This window comes from Choristoneura fumiferana, chromosome 17 (genome assembly GCF_025370935.1).
Source record: "Choristoneura fumiferana chromosome 17, NRCan_CFum_1, whole genome shotgun sequence".
Lineage (NCBI taxonomy): Eukaryota > Metazoa > Arthropoda > Insecta > Lepidoptera > Tortricidae > Choristoneura > Choristoneura fumiferana.
The window spans coordinates 6,334,434-6,351,219 of record NC_133488.1 but is presented as its reverse complement, the minus strand read 5'-3'; the positions used below and the strand labels follow the sequence as shown (position 1 = coordinate 6,351,219).

The following is a 16,786-nucleotide window of genomic DNA, read 5'->3' as shown; positions in this document are numbered from 1 at the left end:
AATATTAATGTACTCACACACAAACTTTTACACGTAAGTATAATATTAGTAGGATGATATATTCATGACGCTTATTAATACTACGCATACTGTTTTAAAGTTGGCTATTCCCGAACCCCATTCTTCCTTAATCCTCTTCTGCGGCGTATTTCACAAGCCATCAGGGAATATTTCGCGCAACATCCCGGTTCGCCTGGCTCATCTGACGTGGCCAGAATTCAACAACATGCCCAGTAATTCTCCCAAGAAAATACTTGTCCCATACAGAATACGTTTAAAAGAAAACCATCAACACTGTTCAACACAATTTTATTGTTTCATTACAATTTCAGCCTTGCTTTTATAAATAGTATATTACATTATTTACATACATCACAAACATCTTCACCTTTTTTTTAAAGTACAAATTTCGTAAAAATTTCGATTTTTTTGTAATAATTCCAGCGTTACATGTAGACAGATATGAGAATAATATTGAACCTTTATTGTTATGGTGATACAAATTACAGTTTCAATAATAAGAAGTACAGAAACCGGATCCAATGATGAAATTAAATATAACTTGGACCCTAAACTAACTCCTTCTTATAACAACGATCATAACATTCCCAGATTGTTATCTGTCGAGCTACAATCGCTCTTCTCGTACTGTCATTGCCGTGACAGACCTAAACTATTAGCTATCTGTGAACATCGGGCGACCACTTCATCTTGTAGAAGACTAAAAGACATTGCTATTAATATAAGCCCAAAAACTAGGTACGCACAACAGGCTATCATCTGGATGTATTCACTTTTAGAGTTTTCTGTTGTTTGTTTTGAGTTTATGAAGCTAGTGGGTACGAAATCTCCGAAACCGATGGTTGCTAGGGCTATGAAGCAGAAATAGGCTGCGTCGAGAAAGCTCCAATTTTCCCAGGCGGAGAAGATAGCGGCTCCCACGCAAATGTAGGCTAAGAGGAGGAAGAGGACGATGCTGACGGGCACGTGGCAGTGCTCGATGCCCTGGCTGATGTGATGCTGCACGCTAGTGGAGACACTGCTGCTGGGAACAGCACAGCTCTTCGACTTGTTCTCATCCTTCCAGATCAAAGGCACTCGTGATGGGGTATCGTGGGGACATATTCTGTAAAGGAATAAAATAATAGCAGTTTGAAATGATTTGCATGAGGTATTTTTTCTTCGGGGTGATGATCACCGATTATATTTTAATGAGCTCCGAATATTTCAACGCAATAACTTGCATCATTGTACAAGTAAATGCAATCGTGCTATGTCTAAGATAAAGAAAATTATACTCCAAGAACATCTACATCAAACATAACGAAAATATAGCTCGAATCCCATTGAACATTAAAAAGATTAAAAAGTGTGACAATAGACATGAAAAAAAAAAACATTCGGTGTCAATACATCTCCCAAGCTTAGTTTCCATGAAGAAGAGAAACTATTTCAAAATCACATTTTGTTGGCGGGCAGATAACAGTAAACGCTGAATTAATATTAGCTAGACTTTACATAATCTTTACTCACGTTTCATCAGGATCCTCAGAGTCCTCCAAGTCCTCTTCACTCCTGTTAAACGGCAGTTCCCCGCACTCCTCAGCAATCAGCTGTTCTATGGCGGCTCCTCTCGGCCTCTGGATACTGCCCCGCCCTCTGCCTCGGCCAGGCCCGTGGACTGTGGCCAGGCATTTTAAGCTGCCCGTTGTCCGCTTGCGGTCTAAGGTTTGGGTTTGAAGTGTTGTGGATGAATGAGGTTCTGGATTGAAAGAAATAAGATATATACAACGAATGAATAAAGACAACTAAACCTTACTGTTCAGTTCTAATTACAAGAAAACTGGGCTTTTTTTTTTGCTTATGATAAATTAATTTTCTCATAATAATATGGTCAGAAGCTTGGGAGTATAAGTTTCTTAAGGGCGTTATATTTTTAGAACTTTTCTTTGAAAACCGTTAATAAGCATTTATTCGTTTTTAAACAATATAAAAGTCTATCACGAATAATTATTGGAGTAGATACATTAACTTTTATATTAAAAAGAGTTCTATCAGACCACATTTTTAATTTTCATTAAATTTTTATGGAATAATCGAGAAAAATTAACAAAAATGCAACGTTGGCAGCTCAGCAGGTATAAACGCACTTAATTCCCAAATGGAACAACAAAGTATCGCAATGTTTGTGATCTTACTAGTATTTATTTCTATTCAACACAACTTATAACTAAATTTTGATAAAGAAACAGCACTAGTCGGGGTCAAATATATCAGTTCTGTGGTGAACTTCAGCAGAGGCCTTATCCTACTCATTTATTAAAATACCTCACATTTTTGCTTTGACCAATTTTGTGTCCAGCTTCATAGAAGTGGGAACAAAACGATTTAACGTCCATCGCGACGCTTCGAAAATCGAAAAATCTTCTTCACATTGTGATGTGCCCAATGATTTTAAAAGACCTATCCCCACTATAAGATAAGATGAGAGAGAAAAATACTACCGCTTTAAGCCTAAATGGGAGGTACCTACATTTTTTTTTTACCTTTTTGTCGGCATAAGCATTATTGCTACGTATATCCGTGCAAAATTACAGCTTCCTAGCACTGATAGTCTCTGAGCAAAGCCGCGGACGGACAGACAGACAGTCAGACAGACGTGGCGAAACTATAAGGATTCCATTTTTGCCATTTTGGCTCCCCTAACCCTAAAAAATGAGATAAAAATAATCTGAAGACATAATACATACCATCAGCCAAGGCACTGCGTTTCACGCGACCCAGTGTCGCAGACTTAGGACTCGGCGGCGCCCGCTCGAACACCTGCGAGTACTGGCCCCGCTCGCCGGCCCGTGCCCTGACCGTGCTGGGCCGGTGCCGGGGCGGGAACGACGTGTACTGATTATGCTCAGTCGGCTGCGGGAGCAGACGCTGCTGCTCGTGCAGTTGGAAATGGTTTTCCGTCTGGAGGCAAAAAAGTAGAAATAATGGCTTTGGCGGACTAAAATAGACAGAGATAAAGAGAAAGAGATAGAAAGTGAAAGAGAGAGACATTTATTTACTCATTTTTGATACACAGAAAAATACATTAGGATATTATTATTAGGATTGGATATATTTGTTATGGGATGTAGACCTTTAATGAGCTATCGATATTTCAACATTGTGCTGTCTACGTTCGTTGTGTTTTGTCTAAATTACCGAGAAACATTAAAAAGCGTTTTTGGTCGATTGATCAAGGAGTAAGTGACACGTTCTAATCGTAGATTAAATCGTATGAAACAATTTTTATCGCCTCTTAACTATGTATTTGGTAAACGGTTAAGGAAAACGCATAGGTACGCATATGAATAAGCAAGTTATGTCAACAAGACAGTTTAATTGGGAATAAAAGCCGAAGCCTTCTTAATACGAGAGGACGAGTACAGTTGGACGTTTATAAGCCGAGTAATGACTTCATTGATGAACAAACAATATAGCATCAGTATTCAAAATAATAGTTAAATTAAACACAGATCAAATAACACAGTAGTTCTCTCACCTCCCCTTCTTTTCTCCACGTCTTCGGCACTTTCTTTTTAGTGGCACTCAGCCAGGCTGTTCGTGCCAAGCGTGCCAGTGAGGCCCCTAAGCCTGCCAAGCATGCCAGGGTTAGTGGCACCCCCGCTGCTGCATAAGCTACCGTGGCTGCTCTGCCAGCTGCCGTGCGTGGAGATACGTTTCCATAACCTAGAGATAAAAATAATGGTGAACTAAAACAATTACTTTGCTCACTCACCCGCGACCTTATGGTAGCTACGTCTGCGCAACAAATGTGTCTCTCAATCTCCTCACAAACTCCATTAACCCAACTATCACCACGGACTACACTGACGCGTTTCGAAATCAACCAGAGTTCATCCTCAGAGCAACACAACCGTTCACCATGCTACCCAGATGTTAAACATCTAACATGGTCAGGTGAGCAAAGTGATTGTTTTTAGTTCATTTTGATATGGAAAAAGTATCTCCTGATTCAATAAATTATTTGAAAGTACGTCTTTTAATGAGCATGTGTCTGCAGAACTTAATACATCGGAAGTCTAACTATTCGAGATTCAGATTATAAGTGCGCTAAAGTAAGGTTTCACGTTGCAGTGTATTTATAGACAAGGCATATAATAATACAAAGCAAACAATAACTCACTGTGAGGATAGGTTTGTAGCAGTAGCAAAAGCGCATGTCTGTTTGTATGTGATCTTATCTGCATAAAATCTAATAGTACTACGCTTCTCTTTCTTTTTTTTAACCCCCGACGCAAAAAGAGGGGTGTTATAAGTTTGACCGCTATGTGTGCCAGTCTGTGGCACCGTAGCTCTTTAACGAGTGGACCGATTTGAATGCGGTTTTCTTTATTTGAAATCAGGTTTTCTAGCAATGGTTCTTAGACATGATTCATCAAAATCAGTTTAGCCGTTTTTGAGATGACAAATTCGGGGGTTTTCCAACTTTTTGCTGATTAGGTTATTGCAACCAAATCATCTTTGTGTGCATGGTGTGTTCGTATAACAGCTGCTATCTTATTCATGTAGTTACAATCGAGCGTATAATTAAATTGTAGGCTAAGGCATTAAAGCTTAAATTATAATACAACTAAAGCCTAAATTTAGCCTTTCATTGCTCGGTTTAATATTTAAGTATTGTTTTCCTAACATTTTAATTATTGTATCCTATTTTTTTTTATTTGACTGGATGGAAAACGAGCAAGTGGGTCTCCTGATGGTAAGTGATCACTACCGCCCAAAACATCTGCAACACCAGGGGTATTGCAGATGCGTTGCCGACCTAGAGGTCTAAGATGGGATACCTCAAGTGCCAGTAACCCGGACAAGAGATGTCGTTATTAAGCAATCAAATTAAGACTGGTTTTTGGAGTCTTTTTGTATTTTGTCTTTTTGTTTTTTGTGGGTGAGCGGTTAGTTCCTATGGAGTGCTGAAAGTTTCTTGATGAGGGCTACAGCATAGATGTCGTTAGTGTCGCTGCTTAAGTGACTAAATAAGAAATAAACAAGCTGAGATTTGTCAACATTATAGGCGAGAGCAAGTCTGCGCGGCTTCGTTGGCTCGGCCACGTGGAGAGAATGGGAGAGGATCGTGCGGCCAAGAGAGCATACCTAGGACAACCGACTGGAAGACGGCCAATCGGAAGGCCTAGGTATCGCTGGTTGGATGAAGTCCGAAAAGACCTATGCGACATGCGCAGATTGGCAGACTGGCGCCTTGTTGTACAGGGTAGGAACAATTGGCGAAGTCTTGTGTCGGAGGCCAAGATCCACTTTGGGTCGCTGAGCCGGCGAAGTAAGTAAGTAAGTAAGCTGAGATTTGTGGTGCATAGGAAAATTCGTGTCTGTACTCCTGTCCAGTGGTGGTGTTGCGGTGTAGCACGCAGCACGGAATGCTGAGGACCTGGGTTCGATTCCCAGCGCTGGTCTCTTTTTCTGGTTTTTCTGTGCATCTATGTTTCAGTTTGTATTTTCGATATGGATTTTACGGGATGACCGAACAAAAATTTGGAGTTGAAATAAAAATTACAAAAAGACTCCAAAAAACAATCTTAACCTGGTAGCATGTTTAACGGCTGGGTTGCTCTGAGTGGCGTTAGTTGGGTTTGTGCCGCTTTGTATGTGTTCTTACAGTGTAGGTGGCGGAGTGGAGGATCACACATTTGTTGCATAGGTGTACTATCATATCTTATATCATATCTCATATCTTGTCGCGGGAGAGCAAAGTAATTCCTTATATATAGTTTGATATGGAGCGCCGCCGCAAAATAACGCCTGATTCAATAAATTACCCAGATATAGTTCAGGAAATATGCATTGGTAACTTGCTATTTGCCTCGAAAGTCGACTCGCTTTTTTTAACCGACTTCAAAAAAGGAGGAGGTTCTATGTTCCAATGTTTGTATTTTTTTTTATGTATGTTCGCCGATTACTCAGTCAATTGTGGACCGAATTTTCAAAATTCTTTTTTTATTGGAAAGGGTACTCTTCTGAGGTGATCCCATTGTCACCAAATCAAGATCTGATGATGGAATCCTAGGGAAATCGAGGGCAAACCTCAAATTTTATAGGCACACCTATGGCGATTTTGGCATTTTTTAGCATTAAGATAAGCATTTACATTTAGAAAGTATCATTTGGTAAACTGGACCTGATGAAGAAGACCGTAGATGACCAATGGAACTCGTCAAAACTAATGTAATGCTCGCTCGGTGGACCTTTTAGCTCGAAGTCGGTGACTCAGCACGACCCAGCAGGATTGATTGAAACCCATAGTATGTAGGTGAGGTAGACGACTATTGTTCCATTCCTGCTGGCTCGTGCTGAGGCACCGACTTCGAGCTAGTAGGTACCTACCTAGAAAAATACTTTCAAGGGTTTTGTAGTCGGTTCCATTTTTTTATTTTTTTGGAGTCGGTTTTTTAATAGATAAAATAATGTAATGAAGATTACAGAAAATTAAGTGAAGATTACAGATGGTCAATTTATATTTCCTGGACTATAAATATAAGTACTAACCTATCGTGGTTATTAAGGTGATGCAGTATATGAGCGCTCCGGAGAAGGTCCACTTGGAGTCGAGCGCCAACTCCTGGGGCTGCGTCTCGGGCGCCTGCCGCGCCGCAGCCACTATCGAGGACTCGAACTTCCTCAGCTGTTCGTGAACGAGACGCGTCCAGTTCCGCTCGTAAAGAACGTTGAGACGTTCTGAAAAGAAAGAAAAAAAGGTTACAATTCATAGCCCCTTCTACAAAATTCGAAAATCGAAGTTCGTATCGTACCGTCCCTCTCACTCTCGTATTAAATAATATTAGCATCAGCGGGACGGCAAGATACGAAGTTCGCATTTTGCACTTCGTAGCATAGGGTCACATACATCATAATCTTCTTTGTTTCAATAATTTCGAAGACGGGATAGCTTAAATACTTAGTTATTAGTGATCTTAGCTATGCAGCTATAGAGTCTCCGGATTCTAATTAATATGAATGTTTGTACATATGTATGTAAGTATAAATTTAAGTATTTATACAGGGTGGAAAGTTGAGATGGGGCAGCAAGGGCAGCTACTAGATCCCTTGCTGCTACGCGAAAATGCTCTTAAGAGACCTTTACTAACTTTTTGAGTGATGACAATCGACGTTCACAGATTTTTGATAAAATGTACAGTCAGCGAGAAAATCGACAGATTTGACTTTTTTTTAATGCCAATCGGTCCTATTTCTGTCAAGGATTAAAACACTCTTTGAGACTAACTACGAGTAAGGTTAGAGTACTAGAACACCCACAAATCAAAGAAAACTTTTTCTATACAGTACGTAGGGTACTAATTTGCAAAGTGAAACTTTCGCATGTTGTTTTTTTACGAATATGAATCCTTCATGCTTAAAGAAAATTAAACAGTATGTAGACAACTAAAAACTGAACATTTTAACTAAAGCTAGTGTCTCAACCCAGTATCCCATCTCCTGTCTGTGTCTGTCCGGTATGATTATCCGTTATCTGGCACCAAGCTTTGCTTATTCTTAGGCTAAGTAGGCTAGATATATTTGCCTGTCACTACTAACAACTTGGCTATCCGGTCCTCAAACGGAAAAGTAACCAAAGTAGCGCTTCTTCCCATTGTTTCTTACTAAGGTAACGGAGACATTTTAAATCAATGATAAACCTTACTAGGTCAAGATTTTTTGTAAAAGTCGCAAGAATTTGGAAGTCTCACTTAATAATCCGTGAAATTCTTTCGAACCCTCCTTCGTTAAATCTTACAAATTACAGTGTAAAAAAGTAGAAAAAACATCCCTTGAAAAAGTTGAGGGTCCCGTGTTGGAAAAAAAATGAAAACAAGTTATTGTAAACAAATATAATGTAGGTATAATACAAGGTTTTTTTGCTGACTTTTTTGTTGACTGTATTTCCATTGTCATCCACTCTAAAGGGCCGAAAACCGATATAATATCATGTACTAAAATGTTAATTAGTATAAATAAATATGACGTACCTACACTGTGTTATTTTTGATTTCCGTTAACTTCAAGAGCACATTTAACAGGCCAAAATAAGTGCCCGAAGTATACTGTTTAAAAGGTAATCAAGAATTAAGACAATTAATTAAATGCGGTAAAACAATGTATTTTTAATTCACACATAGCAAAAGAGGGTTCAAAATTGAGTTTTTATGATGGTTCGCTTATGTGCCACGTCAATGGCATTTGTTTAGTTGTTTTTTTTATCTGACCATTAACAATATCTAAAGTAATTATACTCATATGTATGAAAAAAAAAACGATAAAAAATGTAAAAGATAAAATATTTAGCCATAAACTACCAGTTAGTTTAAAAAAAAACACGGTGTCTAATCGCAAAATAATACCTACCCAAAGAAACGCGATTCTTCAAAGACGCATAATAAACAAAATGTTACTGACGAATAGAAGGCATTTTTTTAAAACGTATAGGTTATTCGAGTGCACTGAACGGGATACGTACGCACATCTCCTAGTTATACGCCTACACAGTTGGCACTTGGCGAGTACGTAAAGCCAAGAGATTGGGGCTCAAATCATAATCCGGCGCACCTTAACTTTTTTGTTTATAAAATGATCTTAGATTTCGCTAAGCAAACGCACTGATGATAAAAATAAGTAATAAATCGAAAGTTTTCTTAAAATGGATCTCTAAAAATGCTGCCATCAAATAATTGCAGGTCTCGAGACAAGATCTTCAGAAGTCGCCATTATAACTTCGATAGTCCACTCGAATTAACGATGGCCGCAATCACCGCCCTGTTTAGTTTAATCAAAAGTTAAAAGAGCCATTTAACTTTTAAGAAGGCTTCCTGGAATATCTGCCCAACGGCTTTTGTTGCCAGGAATGGAGGAAAAGAGTTTTCATTTATCCTAGACGACATTTTCTTAGCGCCGTAGAAGTAAACTTTTTAAATAAATTATTGCAAGTTGTATTAAGACTTGTTTGTCCCATAATGTAAACAACAAACATGACGTATAAAGATGATCGGGAAACGTTATCCTACTAATATAATTTTTAATGCGATAGTGTGTGTGTGTCGTGTGTGTGTGTTTGTGTTAATTACTCATTTACGCTAAAACGGCTGAAAAGGTTTGGAACGCTCCATGCAACATAGATTATTTGCATTAAATTCAAAGTAGTGTAATAATAACTTAAAACCCTAATTTGGATAAAATGTTCTTTTGACTAAGAAACTCATACTAATGTGCCTCTTACTTTCTTTTGAGAAGGTGTACATATTAATGGTAGGTATATATCACATAATGAGATCATTGAGCAACATTGTAAATTAAATATACATACTACCTCGTTGAGGTTCTTGCCGGAATCTTCTCAACAGAAGTTTTTCGAACTGGTGCTAAATTTTCTTGACATTCATAAGTGCATTAAGTGCTAAATTGGATAAGTAAAGATATTTTGACTTTGACTTTGAGACAAGTAGGTACCTACCTTAATCTTAATAAGTATTCTTTACTCGTATAACAAGCTGAGAGTGTAATACGAACGGCGTCATTGGTACATTAAACACGTCAAGGGGGCGACTGTCAAATTAAGTATGTCAAATCAAAGGTAACACATTCTAATTATTAATTAACCGCGCCAAAGTGCTCGTTTAGCGATGCTCCGCTTATAATTGACAGTACAGATTTACCCCCTTATTCATGAACGACAATCAAACCTATTTTAGTTAAAATGCCGCTAAAATTCGTTTGTCCTTATCTGTCACTTCGACATTTGTATTTGTTAGAAAGGGACAAAGCATTTGTTAGTTAACATAGGCTTGTTAAGTTTTATGAATAAGGGGGTTAGTGAATAATGTTTTATCATCATATTTTGACGGAAAATTGTATGTATCTTGCTTACTCAACTAGCTTACTTAAGTTTACTGAAGCTATTGATAAATCCAGATAAATACGAAAATATGCGACAAAATACGATGGAATAACATTGTTCAATAGACAGACAGAACTTGATATCTAGAAATTTGTTCCTCCGGCACCGTAACGGCTATTAAATATTTTCTTTGTCCTGTTGATTAATCTGTCAGCGTTTGTTTACTTCCCCCGACTCAAATCACATCCTTAAGCTAAAATTGTTTCATTAGTCTGATTCCTCCCCGTCTTTTCTACGTGATCGGTCTCCTAAACTTCTAATTAAAATTCCAGCCAATAACAGAAGTATAAACAAGCTTTGGAAATATCGGACGTGGCGCTGATTGGCTCATTCGAGAGTTTGAACGTTACGCTTCCAAAATGAAAATTGGAACGTGATTTTAAACGTTAACTAAATTTTACTACAAGGATTAAATCGGCATAAGTACATGCGAGTACATGAATAATAACCAGCTTAATCCGGTTAGTGATAATTAAATATCAACAAGATTTAAACTTGAAAATACATTAATGTAGATAATTGGAATGTGATTCATTTGATGCTCACTGAGTTTTTGGATCATTAGTTTCATGGATTATATAAGTAATTAGAAATAATAATTAATGTCTCGTGTGCTAAAATAGCTTTATAATTACTGATTTGATTCTGGCTAACACATACTAAACTTCTTGTTATAATACTTCCAGTGCATTTACTTTATTACTTATAATACTGTTAAAGAATGGCATAGATCCATTATAAAGTACATAAATTGATTTAAATACTTTTAGGGGATTTTTATAAACTCTTGTGTGCGAGTTGAACTAGTATTTGGCTATAAACTTACTTGTGTTATAATATTGTATAACATAGTTAATTATACTAAAAGTGTTTGCTACAGATGATCAACACTAAATTCAGGAACCGACTAATTGCATTTAACTGGTATGCAATCATGTTCACCAATACGTAACGCCGTGCAATCTTGTAGTCGAATAATTATCATCATGTTGTCAATTAGTACAGAATAATTACGTAATTGTATAAATTACCATCTATTGCTCGCGACTCCGCGGGAACTGTACATTTTTTTTGGGATAAAAACTACCCAATGTCTTTCTCAGGGTTTCGAACCATTTCCGTACTAAATTTCATTATTCGTTTTTCACTCTTTCAGGACGCGGTCCCCCGTGGTTTGAAAAATATTTGGTGACCCCCTGCTTACTTTAACTTTTTCTTACAGTTATTTGTATTATCTTACGTTGATAATACCCGTGTGGTGTCGGGTTAGAATAACACCTCTCCATTTCTTCCATGGATGTCGTAAGAGGCGACTGAGGACATAGGTTAAGGTACACCGTAGGCGACAGGCTAGCAACCTGTCACTATTGTACCGTTTTTGTCAAACTTAAAACCTAAAATTGCTAAAAGTGGCTCCGAAGCGGTAACGTTTCGTGTGCTCTGCCTACCCCATTTGGGAATACAGTCGTGATTTTTATGTATTTTATGTAATACAAACATTGAATAGTCATACTTACACAACCGTTATTGTAACGGCGAGAGTATTTAGAGCATTTTAAAGATACTTCGACCCCCTTTAGGGGCATCTTAGGGCATCTTTGGGGGGGGGGGAGCAGCAGTGCTTGCACTGTTGTGTTTCGGCGTGGAGAGTAAGACAGCCGGCGAAATTACTGGCACTTGAGGTATCCCATCTTAGGCCTCTAGGTTGGCAACGCATCTGCTATCCCCCTGGTGTTGCAGGTGTCTATGGGCGGTGGTGATATCTCACCATCAGGAGACCCACTTGCTCGTTTGCCATCCAGTTGAATAAAAAAAAATCTGTGACCCACCAGGGGATCGCAACCCACATATTGAAAAATACTGTGCTAGGTTAAGAATTTTGAGGCTGAATTAACAAACAAACACTCACTTTTGCATTAATAATATTAGTTAAGATGAGACGTGCTTTAGTTACAGTCATTCATTAGACACAACTTAATATTTGTGAAAGTGGAATAAGACTATTCTTCAGTTCTATCGTTATAATAATCGGTCTTCGGAAAAAGGCTGTTCACGACGTTTCCGAGCACTGGGATAGTCCATCAATCATGCTATATTAATTTATTAAGTGACGTTTTATATCAAATAAATACTGCACCTTTATGGACTTAATAATAGTACTTTAAAAAATAAAACATATATACTTTAGTTTCCTGTTAACCTTAGCGGTCCCCCGACACAGACGACGCTTAGATAATAAAAATATTACTAGGTATTTATACTAAATTAAATTAGGCTAATTTTGCGGGAAATCAGCATAGTCCCCGCGGGATTGGGATAAACGAATTCTTCGCAGATGGTCCCGGGCAACAGCTAGGTAATGCATAATTAAGATTGTTTTTTTTTGGAATCTTTTTGTATTTTTTATTTCAATTCCAAATTTTTACTTTTACGGCCATCCCGTAAAACCTAAATTGAAAATACAAACTGAAATATAGATAGATGCACAGAAAAACCAGAAAAATAAGACCATCACTGGGAATCGAACCGAGGTCCTCGGTAATCCGTACCGCTACACCACTGATGGTCAACGGTACCGACACGAATTTCCCCTATGCACCTCATATCTCAGCTTGTTTGTTTCTTATTGAGCCACTTAAGCAGTGACGCTAGCGACATCTATACCGTAGCCCTCATCGAGAAACTTTTTCGGCACTCGATTGGAACTAACCGCTCACCCAAACAAGCTGATTCCAATATCTGAAGAATGTAAACTTCGGATATCTATAGAGAGCTGTTGCAACTAAAAGGATAGTTCCCTCTTTTTCCTAAAATGCCATCGTACAATTTAAAGTTTTGGGGGGTTTCAAAAACTCTTTATTATATACTAGCTTTTGCCCGCGGCTCCGCCCGCGTGGTATTCGGTTATCGCGTGCTGTTCCCTCGGGAACTGTGCACTTTTCCGGGATAAAAAGTAGCTTTTGTCATTCTCGGGCCCTTAAACTATCTCTATGCCAAAAATCACGTCGAACCGTCGCTCCGTTACGGCGTGAAAGACGGACAAACATGCACACAAACACACACACTTTCGCATTTATCATTATTAGTATGGATATGGATTTTCATCTAAATAATTTCACATAATTAAGTAGTGTGTGACAACGCTCTACGAAGCCGAAACTATCCGAGCCTCTTTCCAAAGACCGATGTGCAATCTTTATGCCCGGGTACTGTAATTTTCTTATCTATTATATCTATTTGAGAGCTACGGTACCACAGAGTCTGTGGCACAGACTGACATACATTGGCGTATCAAAATTATAACGCAAAATTATATTTTTGTGTCGGGGGTTAATAATGCCCATTAAATAAAAACCAATTGCAGTTCAGTGGCTACACACCACACGTAGTGGTGGTGATTGGGATTTTTAATTGATGGACATTATTATTAGTTGATTTTCTTAATACACGGGATTTGGCGGTTGAAATACATCAGAGCCGTAACATTTCCAACATCATATCAGCCGTAAGACGTCCACTGCTGGACACAAGTACGCTTTCCCCATAGACTTCCAGTTGGTTCGGTTCGACGCAGCCAGCATCCACTGTGAACCCGCGGCCTTAACCAGGTCATCTGTCTACCTCGTTGCTGGAAGAACGGCTCACGCTTCCCTTGCTTGCTCGATATCGATTATGCAGATATAAATTATGCTATTCTGTGTTAGTTAAATGATATTTCGTAAAATTTTCCATTAACCTTTTCTAACTGAAGGTTTCTTGTAATATGAACCGCAAAAAGAAACAAAAACAACAAAAGAAACTTCTGAAAATTGGTATTACAAGTTTAATAAATTTCACTGTCGGCACGATTGAGACAAAACGATATTTCGCGTGTCCACAAAAATTACTAAGACTAGACAAAAGATTTGTGCAAAGAAAAAGTAAATAGATTTCTTTATTGTACCTAATTGTAGAAATTATAGCAGAGTTGCTTTTGGTGTTAATGCAGATAATATGATTAAAGCCGTGGCCATAAATAACATGTGTTGAAAATAATGATGTAGGTATGTAAGTAGAAATATTTATGTGATTTTCCCATTCACGTCGATAAATTAAAGGTTATTGCCATCTTGTTGGTATCGTTTCACGTTATAGGTAGAGTCATTCACGATGACGCGTGCCGTGGTTCTTATTACAATGTCATTAATGTCTAATTTGGTCAAAATCACACGTGTTCGTGGATGGCACTTGGTATAATAATTATGATGCCGTATCGTAGGTAGGTAGGGGAGAGTGGGTAGGATTCGTACACTTTTTTTTGTAAGCCACATTAAAAAAAATCTGTTAACAGTAAAATAATAAATTCAATGCTGCTATATATCTCACTTATCTGGCTTTAACAATAATAAAGTGTTGTTTGGATATAAAGCAGCATGACGACGCCACGGCGATTTTTCTCAAAAATGGGAAATGCACGAAAGTACCCCACGTGTGGGGTAGTTTCGTACATAGCGTGGGGTACATTCGTACATAGTGGGGAACCTTCGTACAATCAAAGAAAAAACAATTTACTCAAAGTAATATCATTATTTATTGAAATCAAAGTTAACACAAAATCAGCCTTTATGTAGTATTAATTAACTTTTTTTGATTTTAAAGTACCTAGGTACTAATAATACCTACTTATTCGTAGTAAAATAACGCTTGTCATATTTTTTCTCTTATTATAATAGAATAACGAATTAATCAACATTATAAATGGTACCGTTACAGTAACAAGTCTTAGTATTAGGTATAAATAGATGTACTATCCAACATTATACATAGATAAGTCTTTTTCGAAACTAAAGATGTGGGCTGTTCTCGCTGTTAAAGCAGATTTTGATGGCGACAGTGTGTGTACAATATCTGACATGTAAACAGTCCCCTTATTTTTGGTAGAGGGAAAACAAATTTCCAGGTACCTCAAAAATAGGTCTTGCTCAAAAATGAAACTTTGTACTCAGTGGGACTGTATTTTTTAAGCACCTGGCCTACATAATAAAGAACAAACCTTTTTTCTAGAATTTTACGAGGACAAAACATCCTTCATTGATGTTCACTGACATAACTGGAGTTTCGTCTTGAAAATCCGATTCCTCAGATATCTCTTGGATGGGAGAGCAAGAACTTTCTCTTAAACTTATATTAGCACCATCCTCAGAATCAGTCTCATTTTCACTGTCAGGTTTTAAAGCTTTCTTTTGCCTCTTTGGTTTAGCTATATTTACAGTCTTCTTTTGTCTTTTTTGTTTGCCTGATAGTGATAGTGCTCGTTTTTACTCTTTGACCTTTTGTTTTCTTTCTAGCTCTTGCTTCTTCATTTGTTTTACTTTCTCTATTTCTTCTAGCCTTGTTTTCCCCGGAGTATCTGTATATATTCTCGATTTTCCTGGCTGTCTCCCTTTATTCAACTTTTCCGGTGCATTTCTGTCCACTTCGCGGTAGGATCTCGATCTCGTCCTCTTTTCCACATATATTCGAGGCATAATGGTTCTGAATTAATATTCATATTCTTGGTAAAAGATGTTTTTACTTACGCAGTTCAGAGTGGGGAGCATTCGTACAGTACGAATCTACCCCACTGATAACTGTACGAAGGTAACCCAACCCAACAAACCAACAAATAATTTTTAAATAAAAATAACAGTTGTAGTTATCCTAAAATGGCTGTTCACATATAAAACCTCGATATCAATAAATAATATACATTAAATCCGTTTTCGAGTTCCAACAAATCTTAAAAGATTTAAACGTGTTTCAAAGTGAATACAAAATAAATTTACCTGGAGCGAAAACATGAACGAACCTGTCGTGTCGAAGCCGGTGGCAGCACTGACGCGCCGCCCCGTGGGTAGCCTATGCGTATGAGTGGGAGTTACTCACACAAACATAAACACGCCACTGTATTCAATAGAGGAGATATCATTACTGTACGAATGCTCCCGGTGTACGAATCCTACCCACTCTCCCCTACCATTAGCCAAATACGTGGTCTACCACCCTAAAGTTGATAATCGTTTGCATGTTACAAAACAATACTGTGATCATCATCGTCATATCTCATCATAATATGTGGACTAGTTAAAAGCAAAGCAAATAAAGCAACAATTTTAAAACACAAACAATTTATGGCATTGTAGAATCGTCGGGAATGTATAAAAAAAAAGAATACTTTCAAGCAAGTTCAGGAAGTCAAAGTCCAAGATGAAGAAAAAGTCAATCATCTATTTTGTCATGATGCAAATAGGTACTTAGAAGTTTATTTTCTATGAAGTCGCACTAGGTTCCGAGTATAAGCCATATTGGTAAGCTGCACTCGATTCCGGATTTATTAGTTTAAATTTTATTTCCGAATTGAGCGCCCGTGCGGTTTTGGTCACGGGTTAGTCCATAACATTTCCTTGTGAAATAACGTAACCAACCAAAAGTTGGAAAACCCCGACTTTGTCACTTCAAAGTTCAATATCTCAAAAACGGCTGAACCGATTTTGATGAAATATGTTCAAGAACCATCGCTAGAAAATCTGCTTTCAAATAAAAAATACTGCATTGAAATCGGTTCACCCGTTTAAGAGCTACGGTGCCACAGACAGACACACACAGAGACACACATAGCGGTCAAACTTATAACACCCCTCTTTTTGCGTCGGTGGTTAAAAAGGAATAAACGTACACTCGTCATGAGCCTACCTACGAAGTTGGCATGCGGATAGTTCGTGGGTTCAGAAGTCGCTTAACCAAATAGTATGAGCGGGTTTTAAATAGAATTTGCATTTCTCGCTTTATGAATCAATTATTATTGCA

The 16,786-nt window shown here is 37.9% G+C and overlaps 1 protein-coding gene across 4 annotated transcripts in view; it reads right to left on the bottom strand.

The window, feature by feature from the left end:
* Positions 1-338: 338 nt before the first annotated feature.
* LOC141437496 (potassium channel subfamily K member 18-like) overlaps positions 339-16,786 on the bottom strand; it is a 238,779-nt gene continuing 222,331 nt past the window's right edge. For all 4 annotated transcript variants that reach the window (XM_074100910.1, XM_074100907.1, XM_074100906.1 and 1 more), the window contains exons 3-7: positions 6,562-6,750; positions 3,542-3,729; positions 2,751-2,964; positions 1,534-1,762; positions 339-1,126 (exon numbers count right to left, since the gene is read on the bottom strand). In XM_074100910.1, coding sequence (XP_073957011.1) covers positions 652-1,126; positions 1,534-1,762; positions 2,751-2,964; positions 3,542-3,729; positions 6,562-6,750 — 1,295 coding nt within the window. In that variant the 3' untranslated portion in view covers positions 339-651. The remainder of the gene's footprint in view (positions 1,127-1,533; positions 1,763-2,750; positions 2,965-3,541; positions 3,730-6,561; positions 6,751-16,786) is intronic.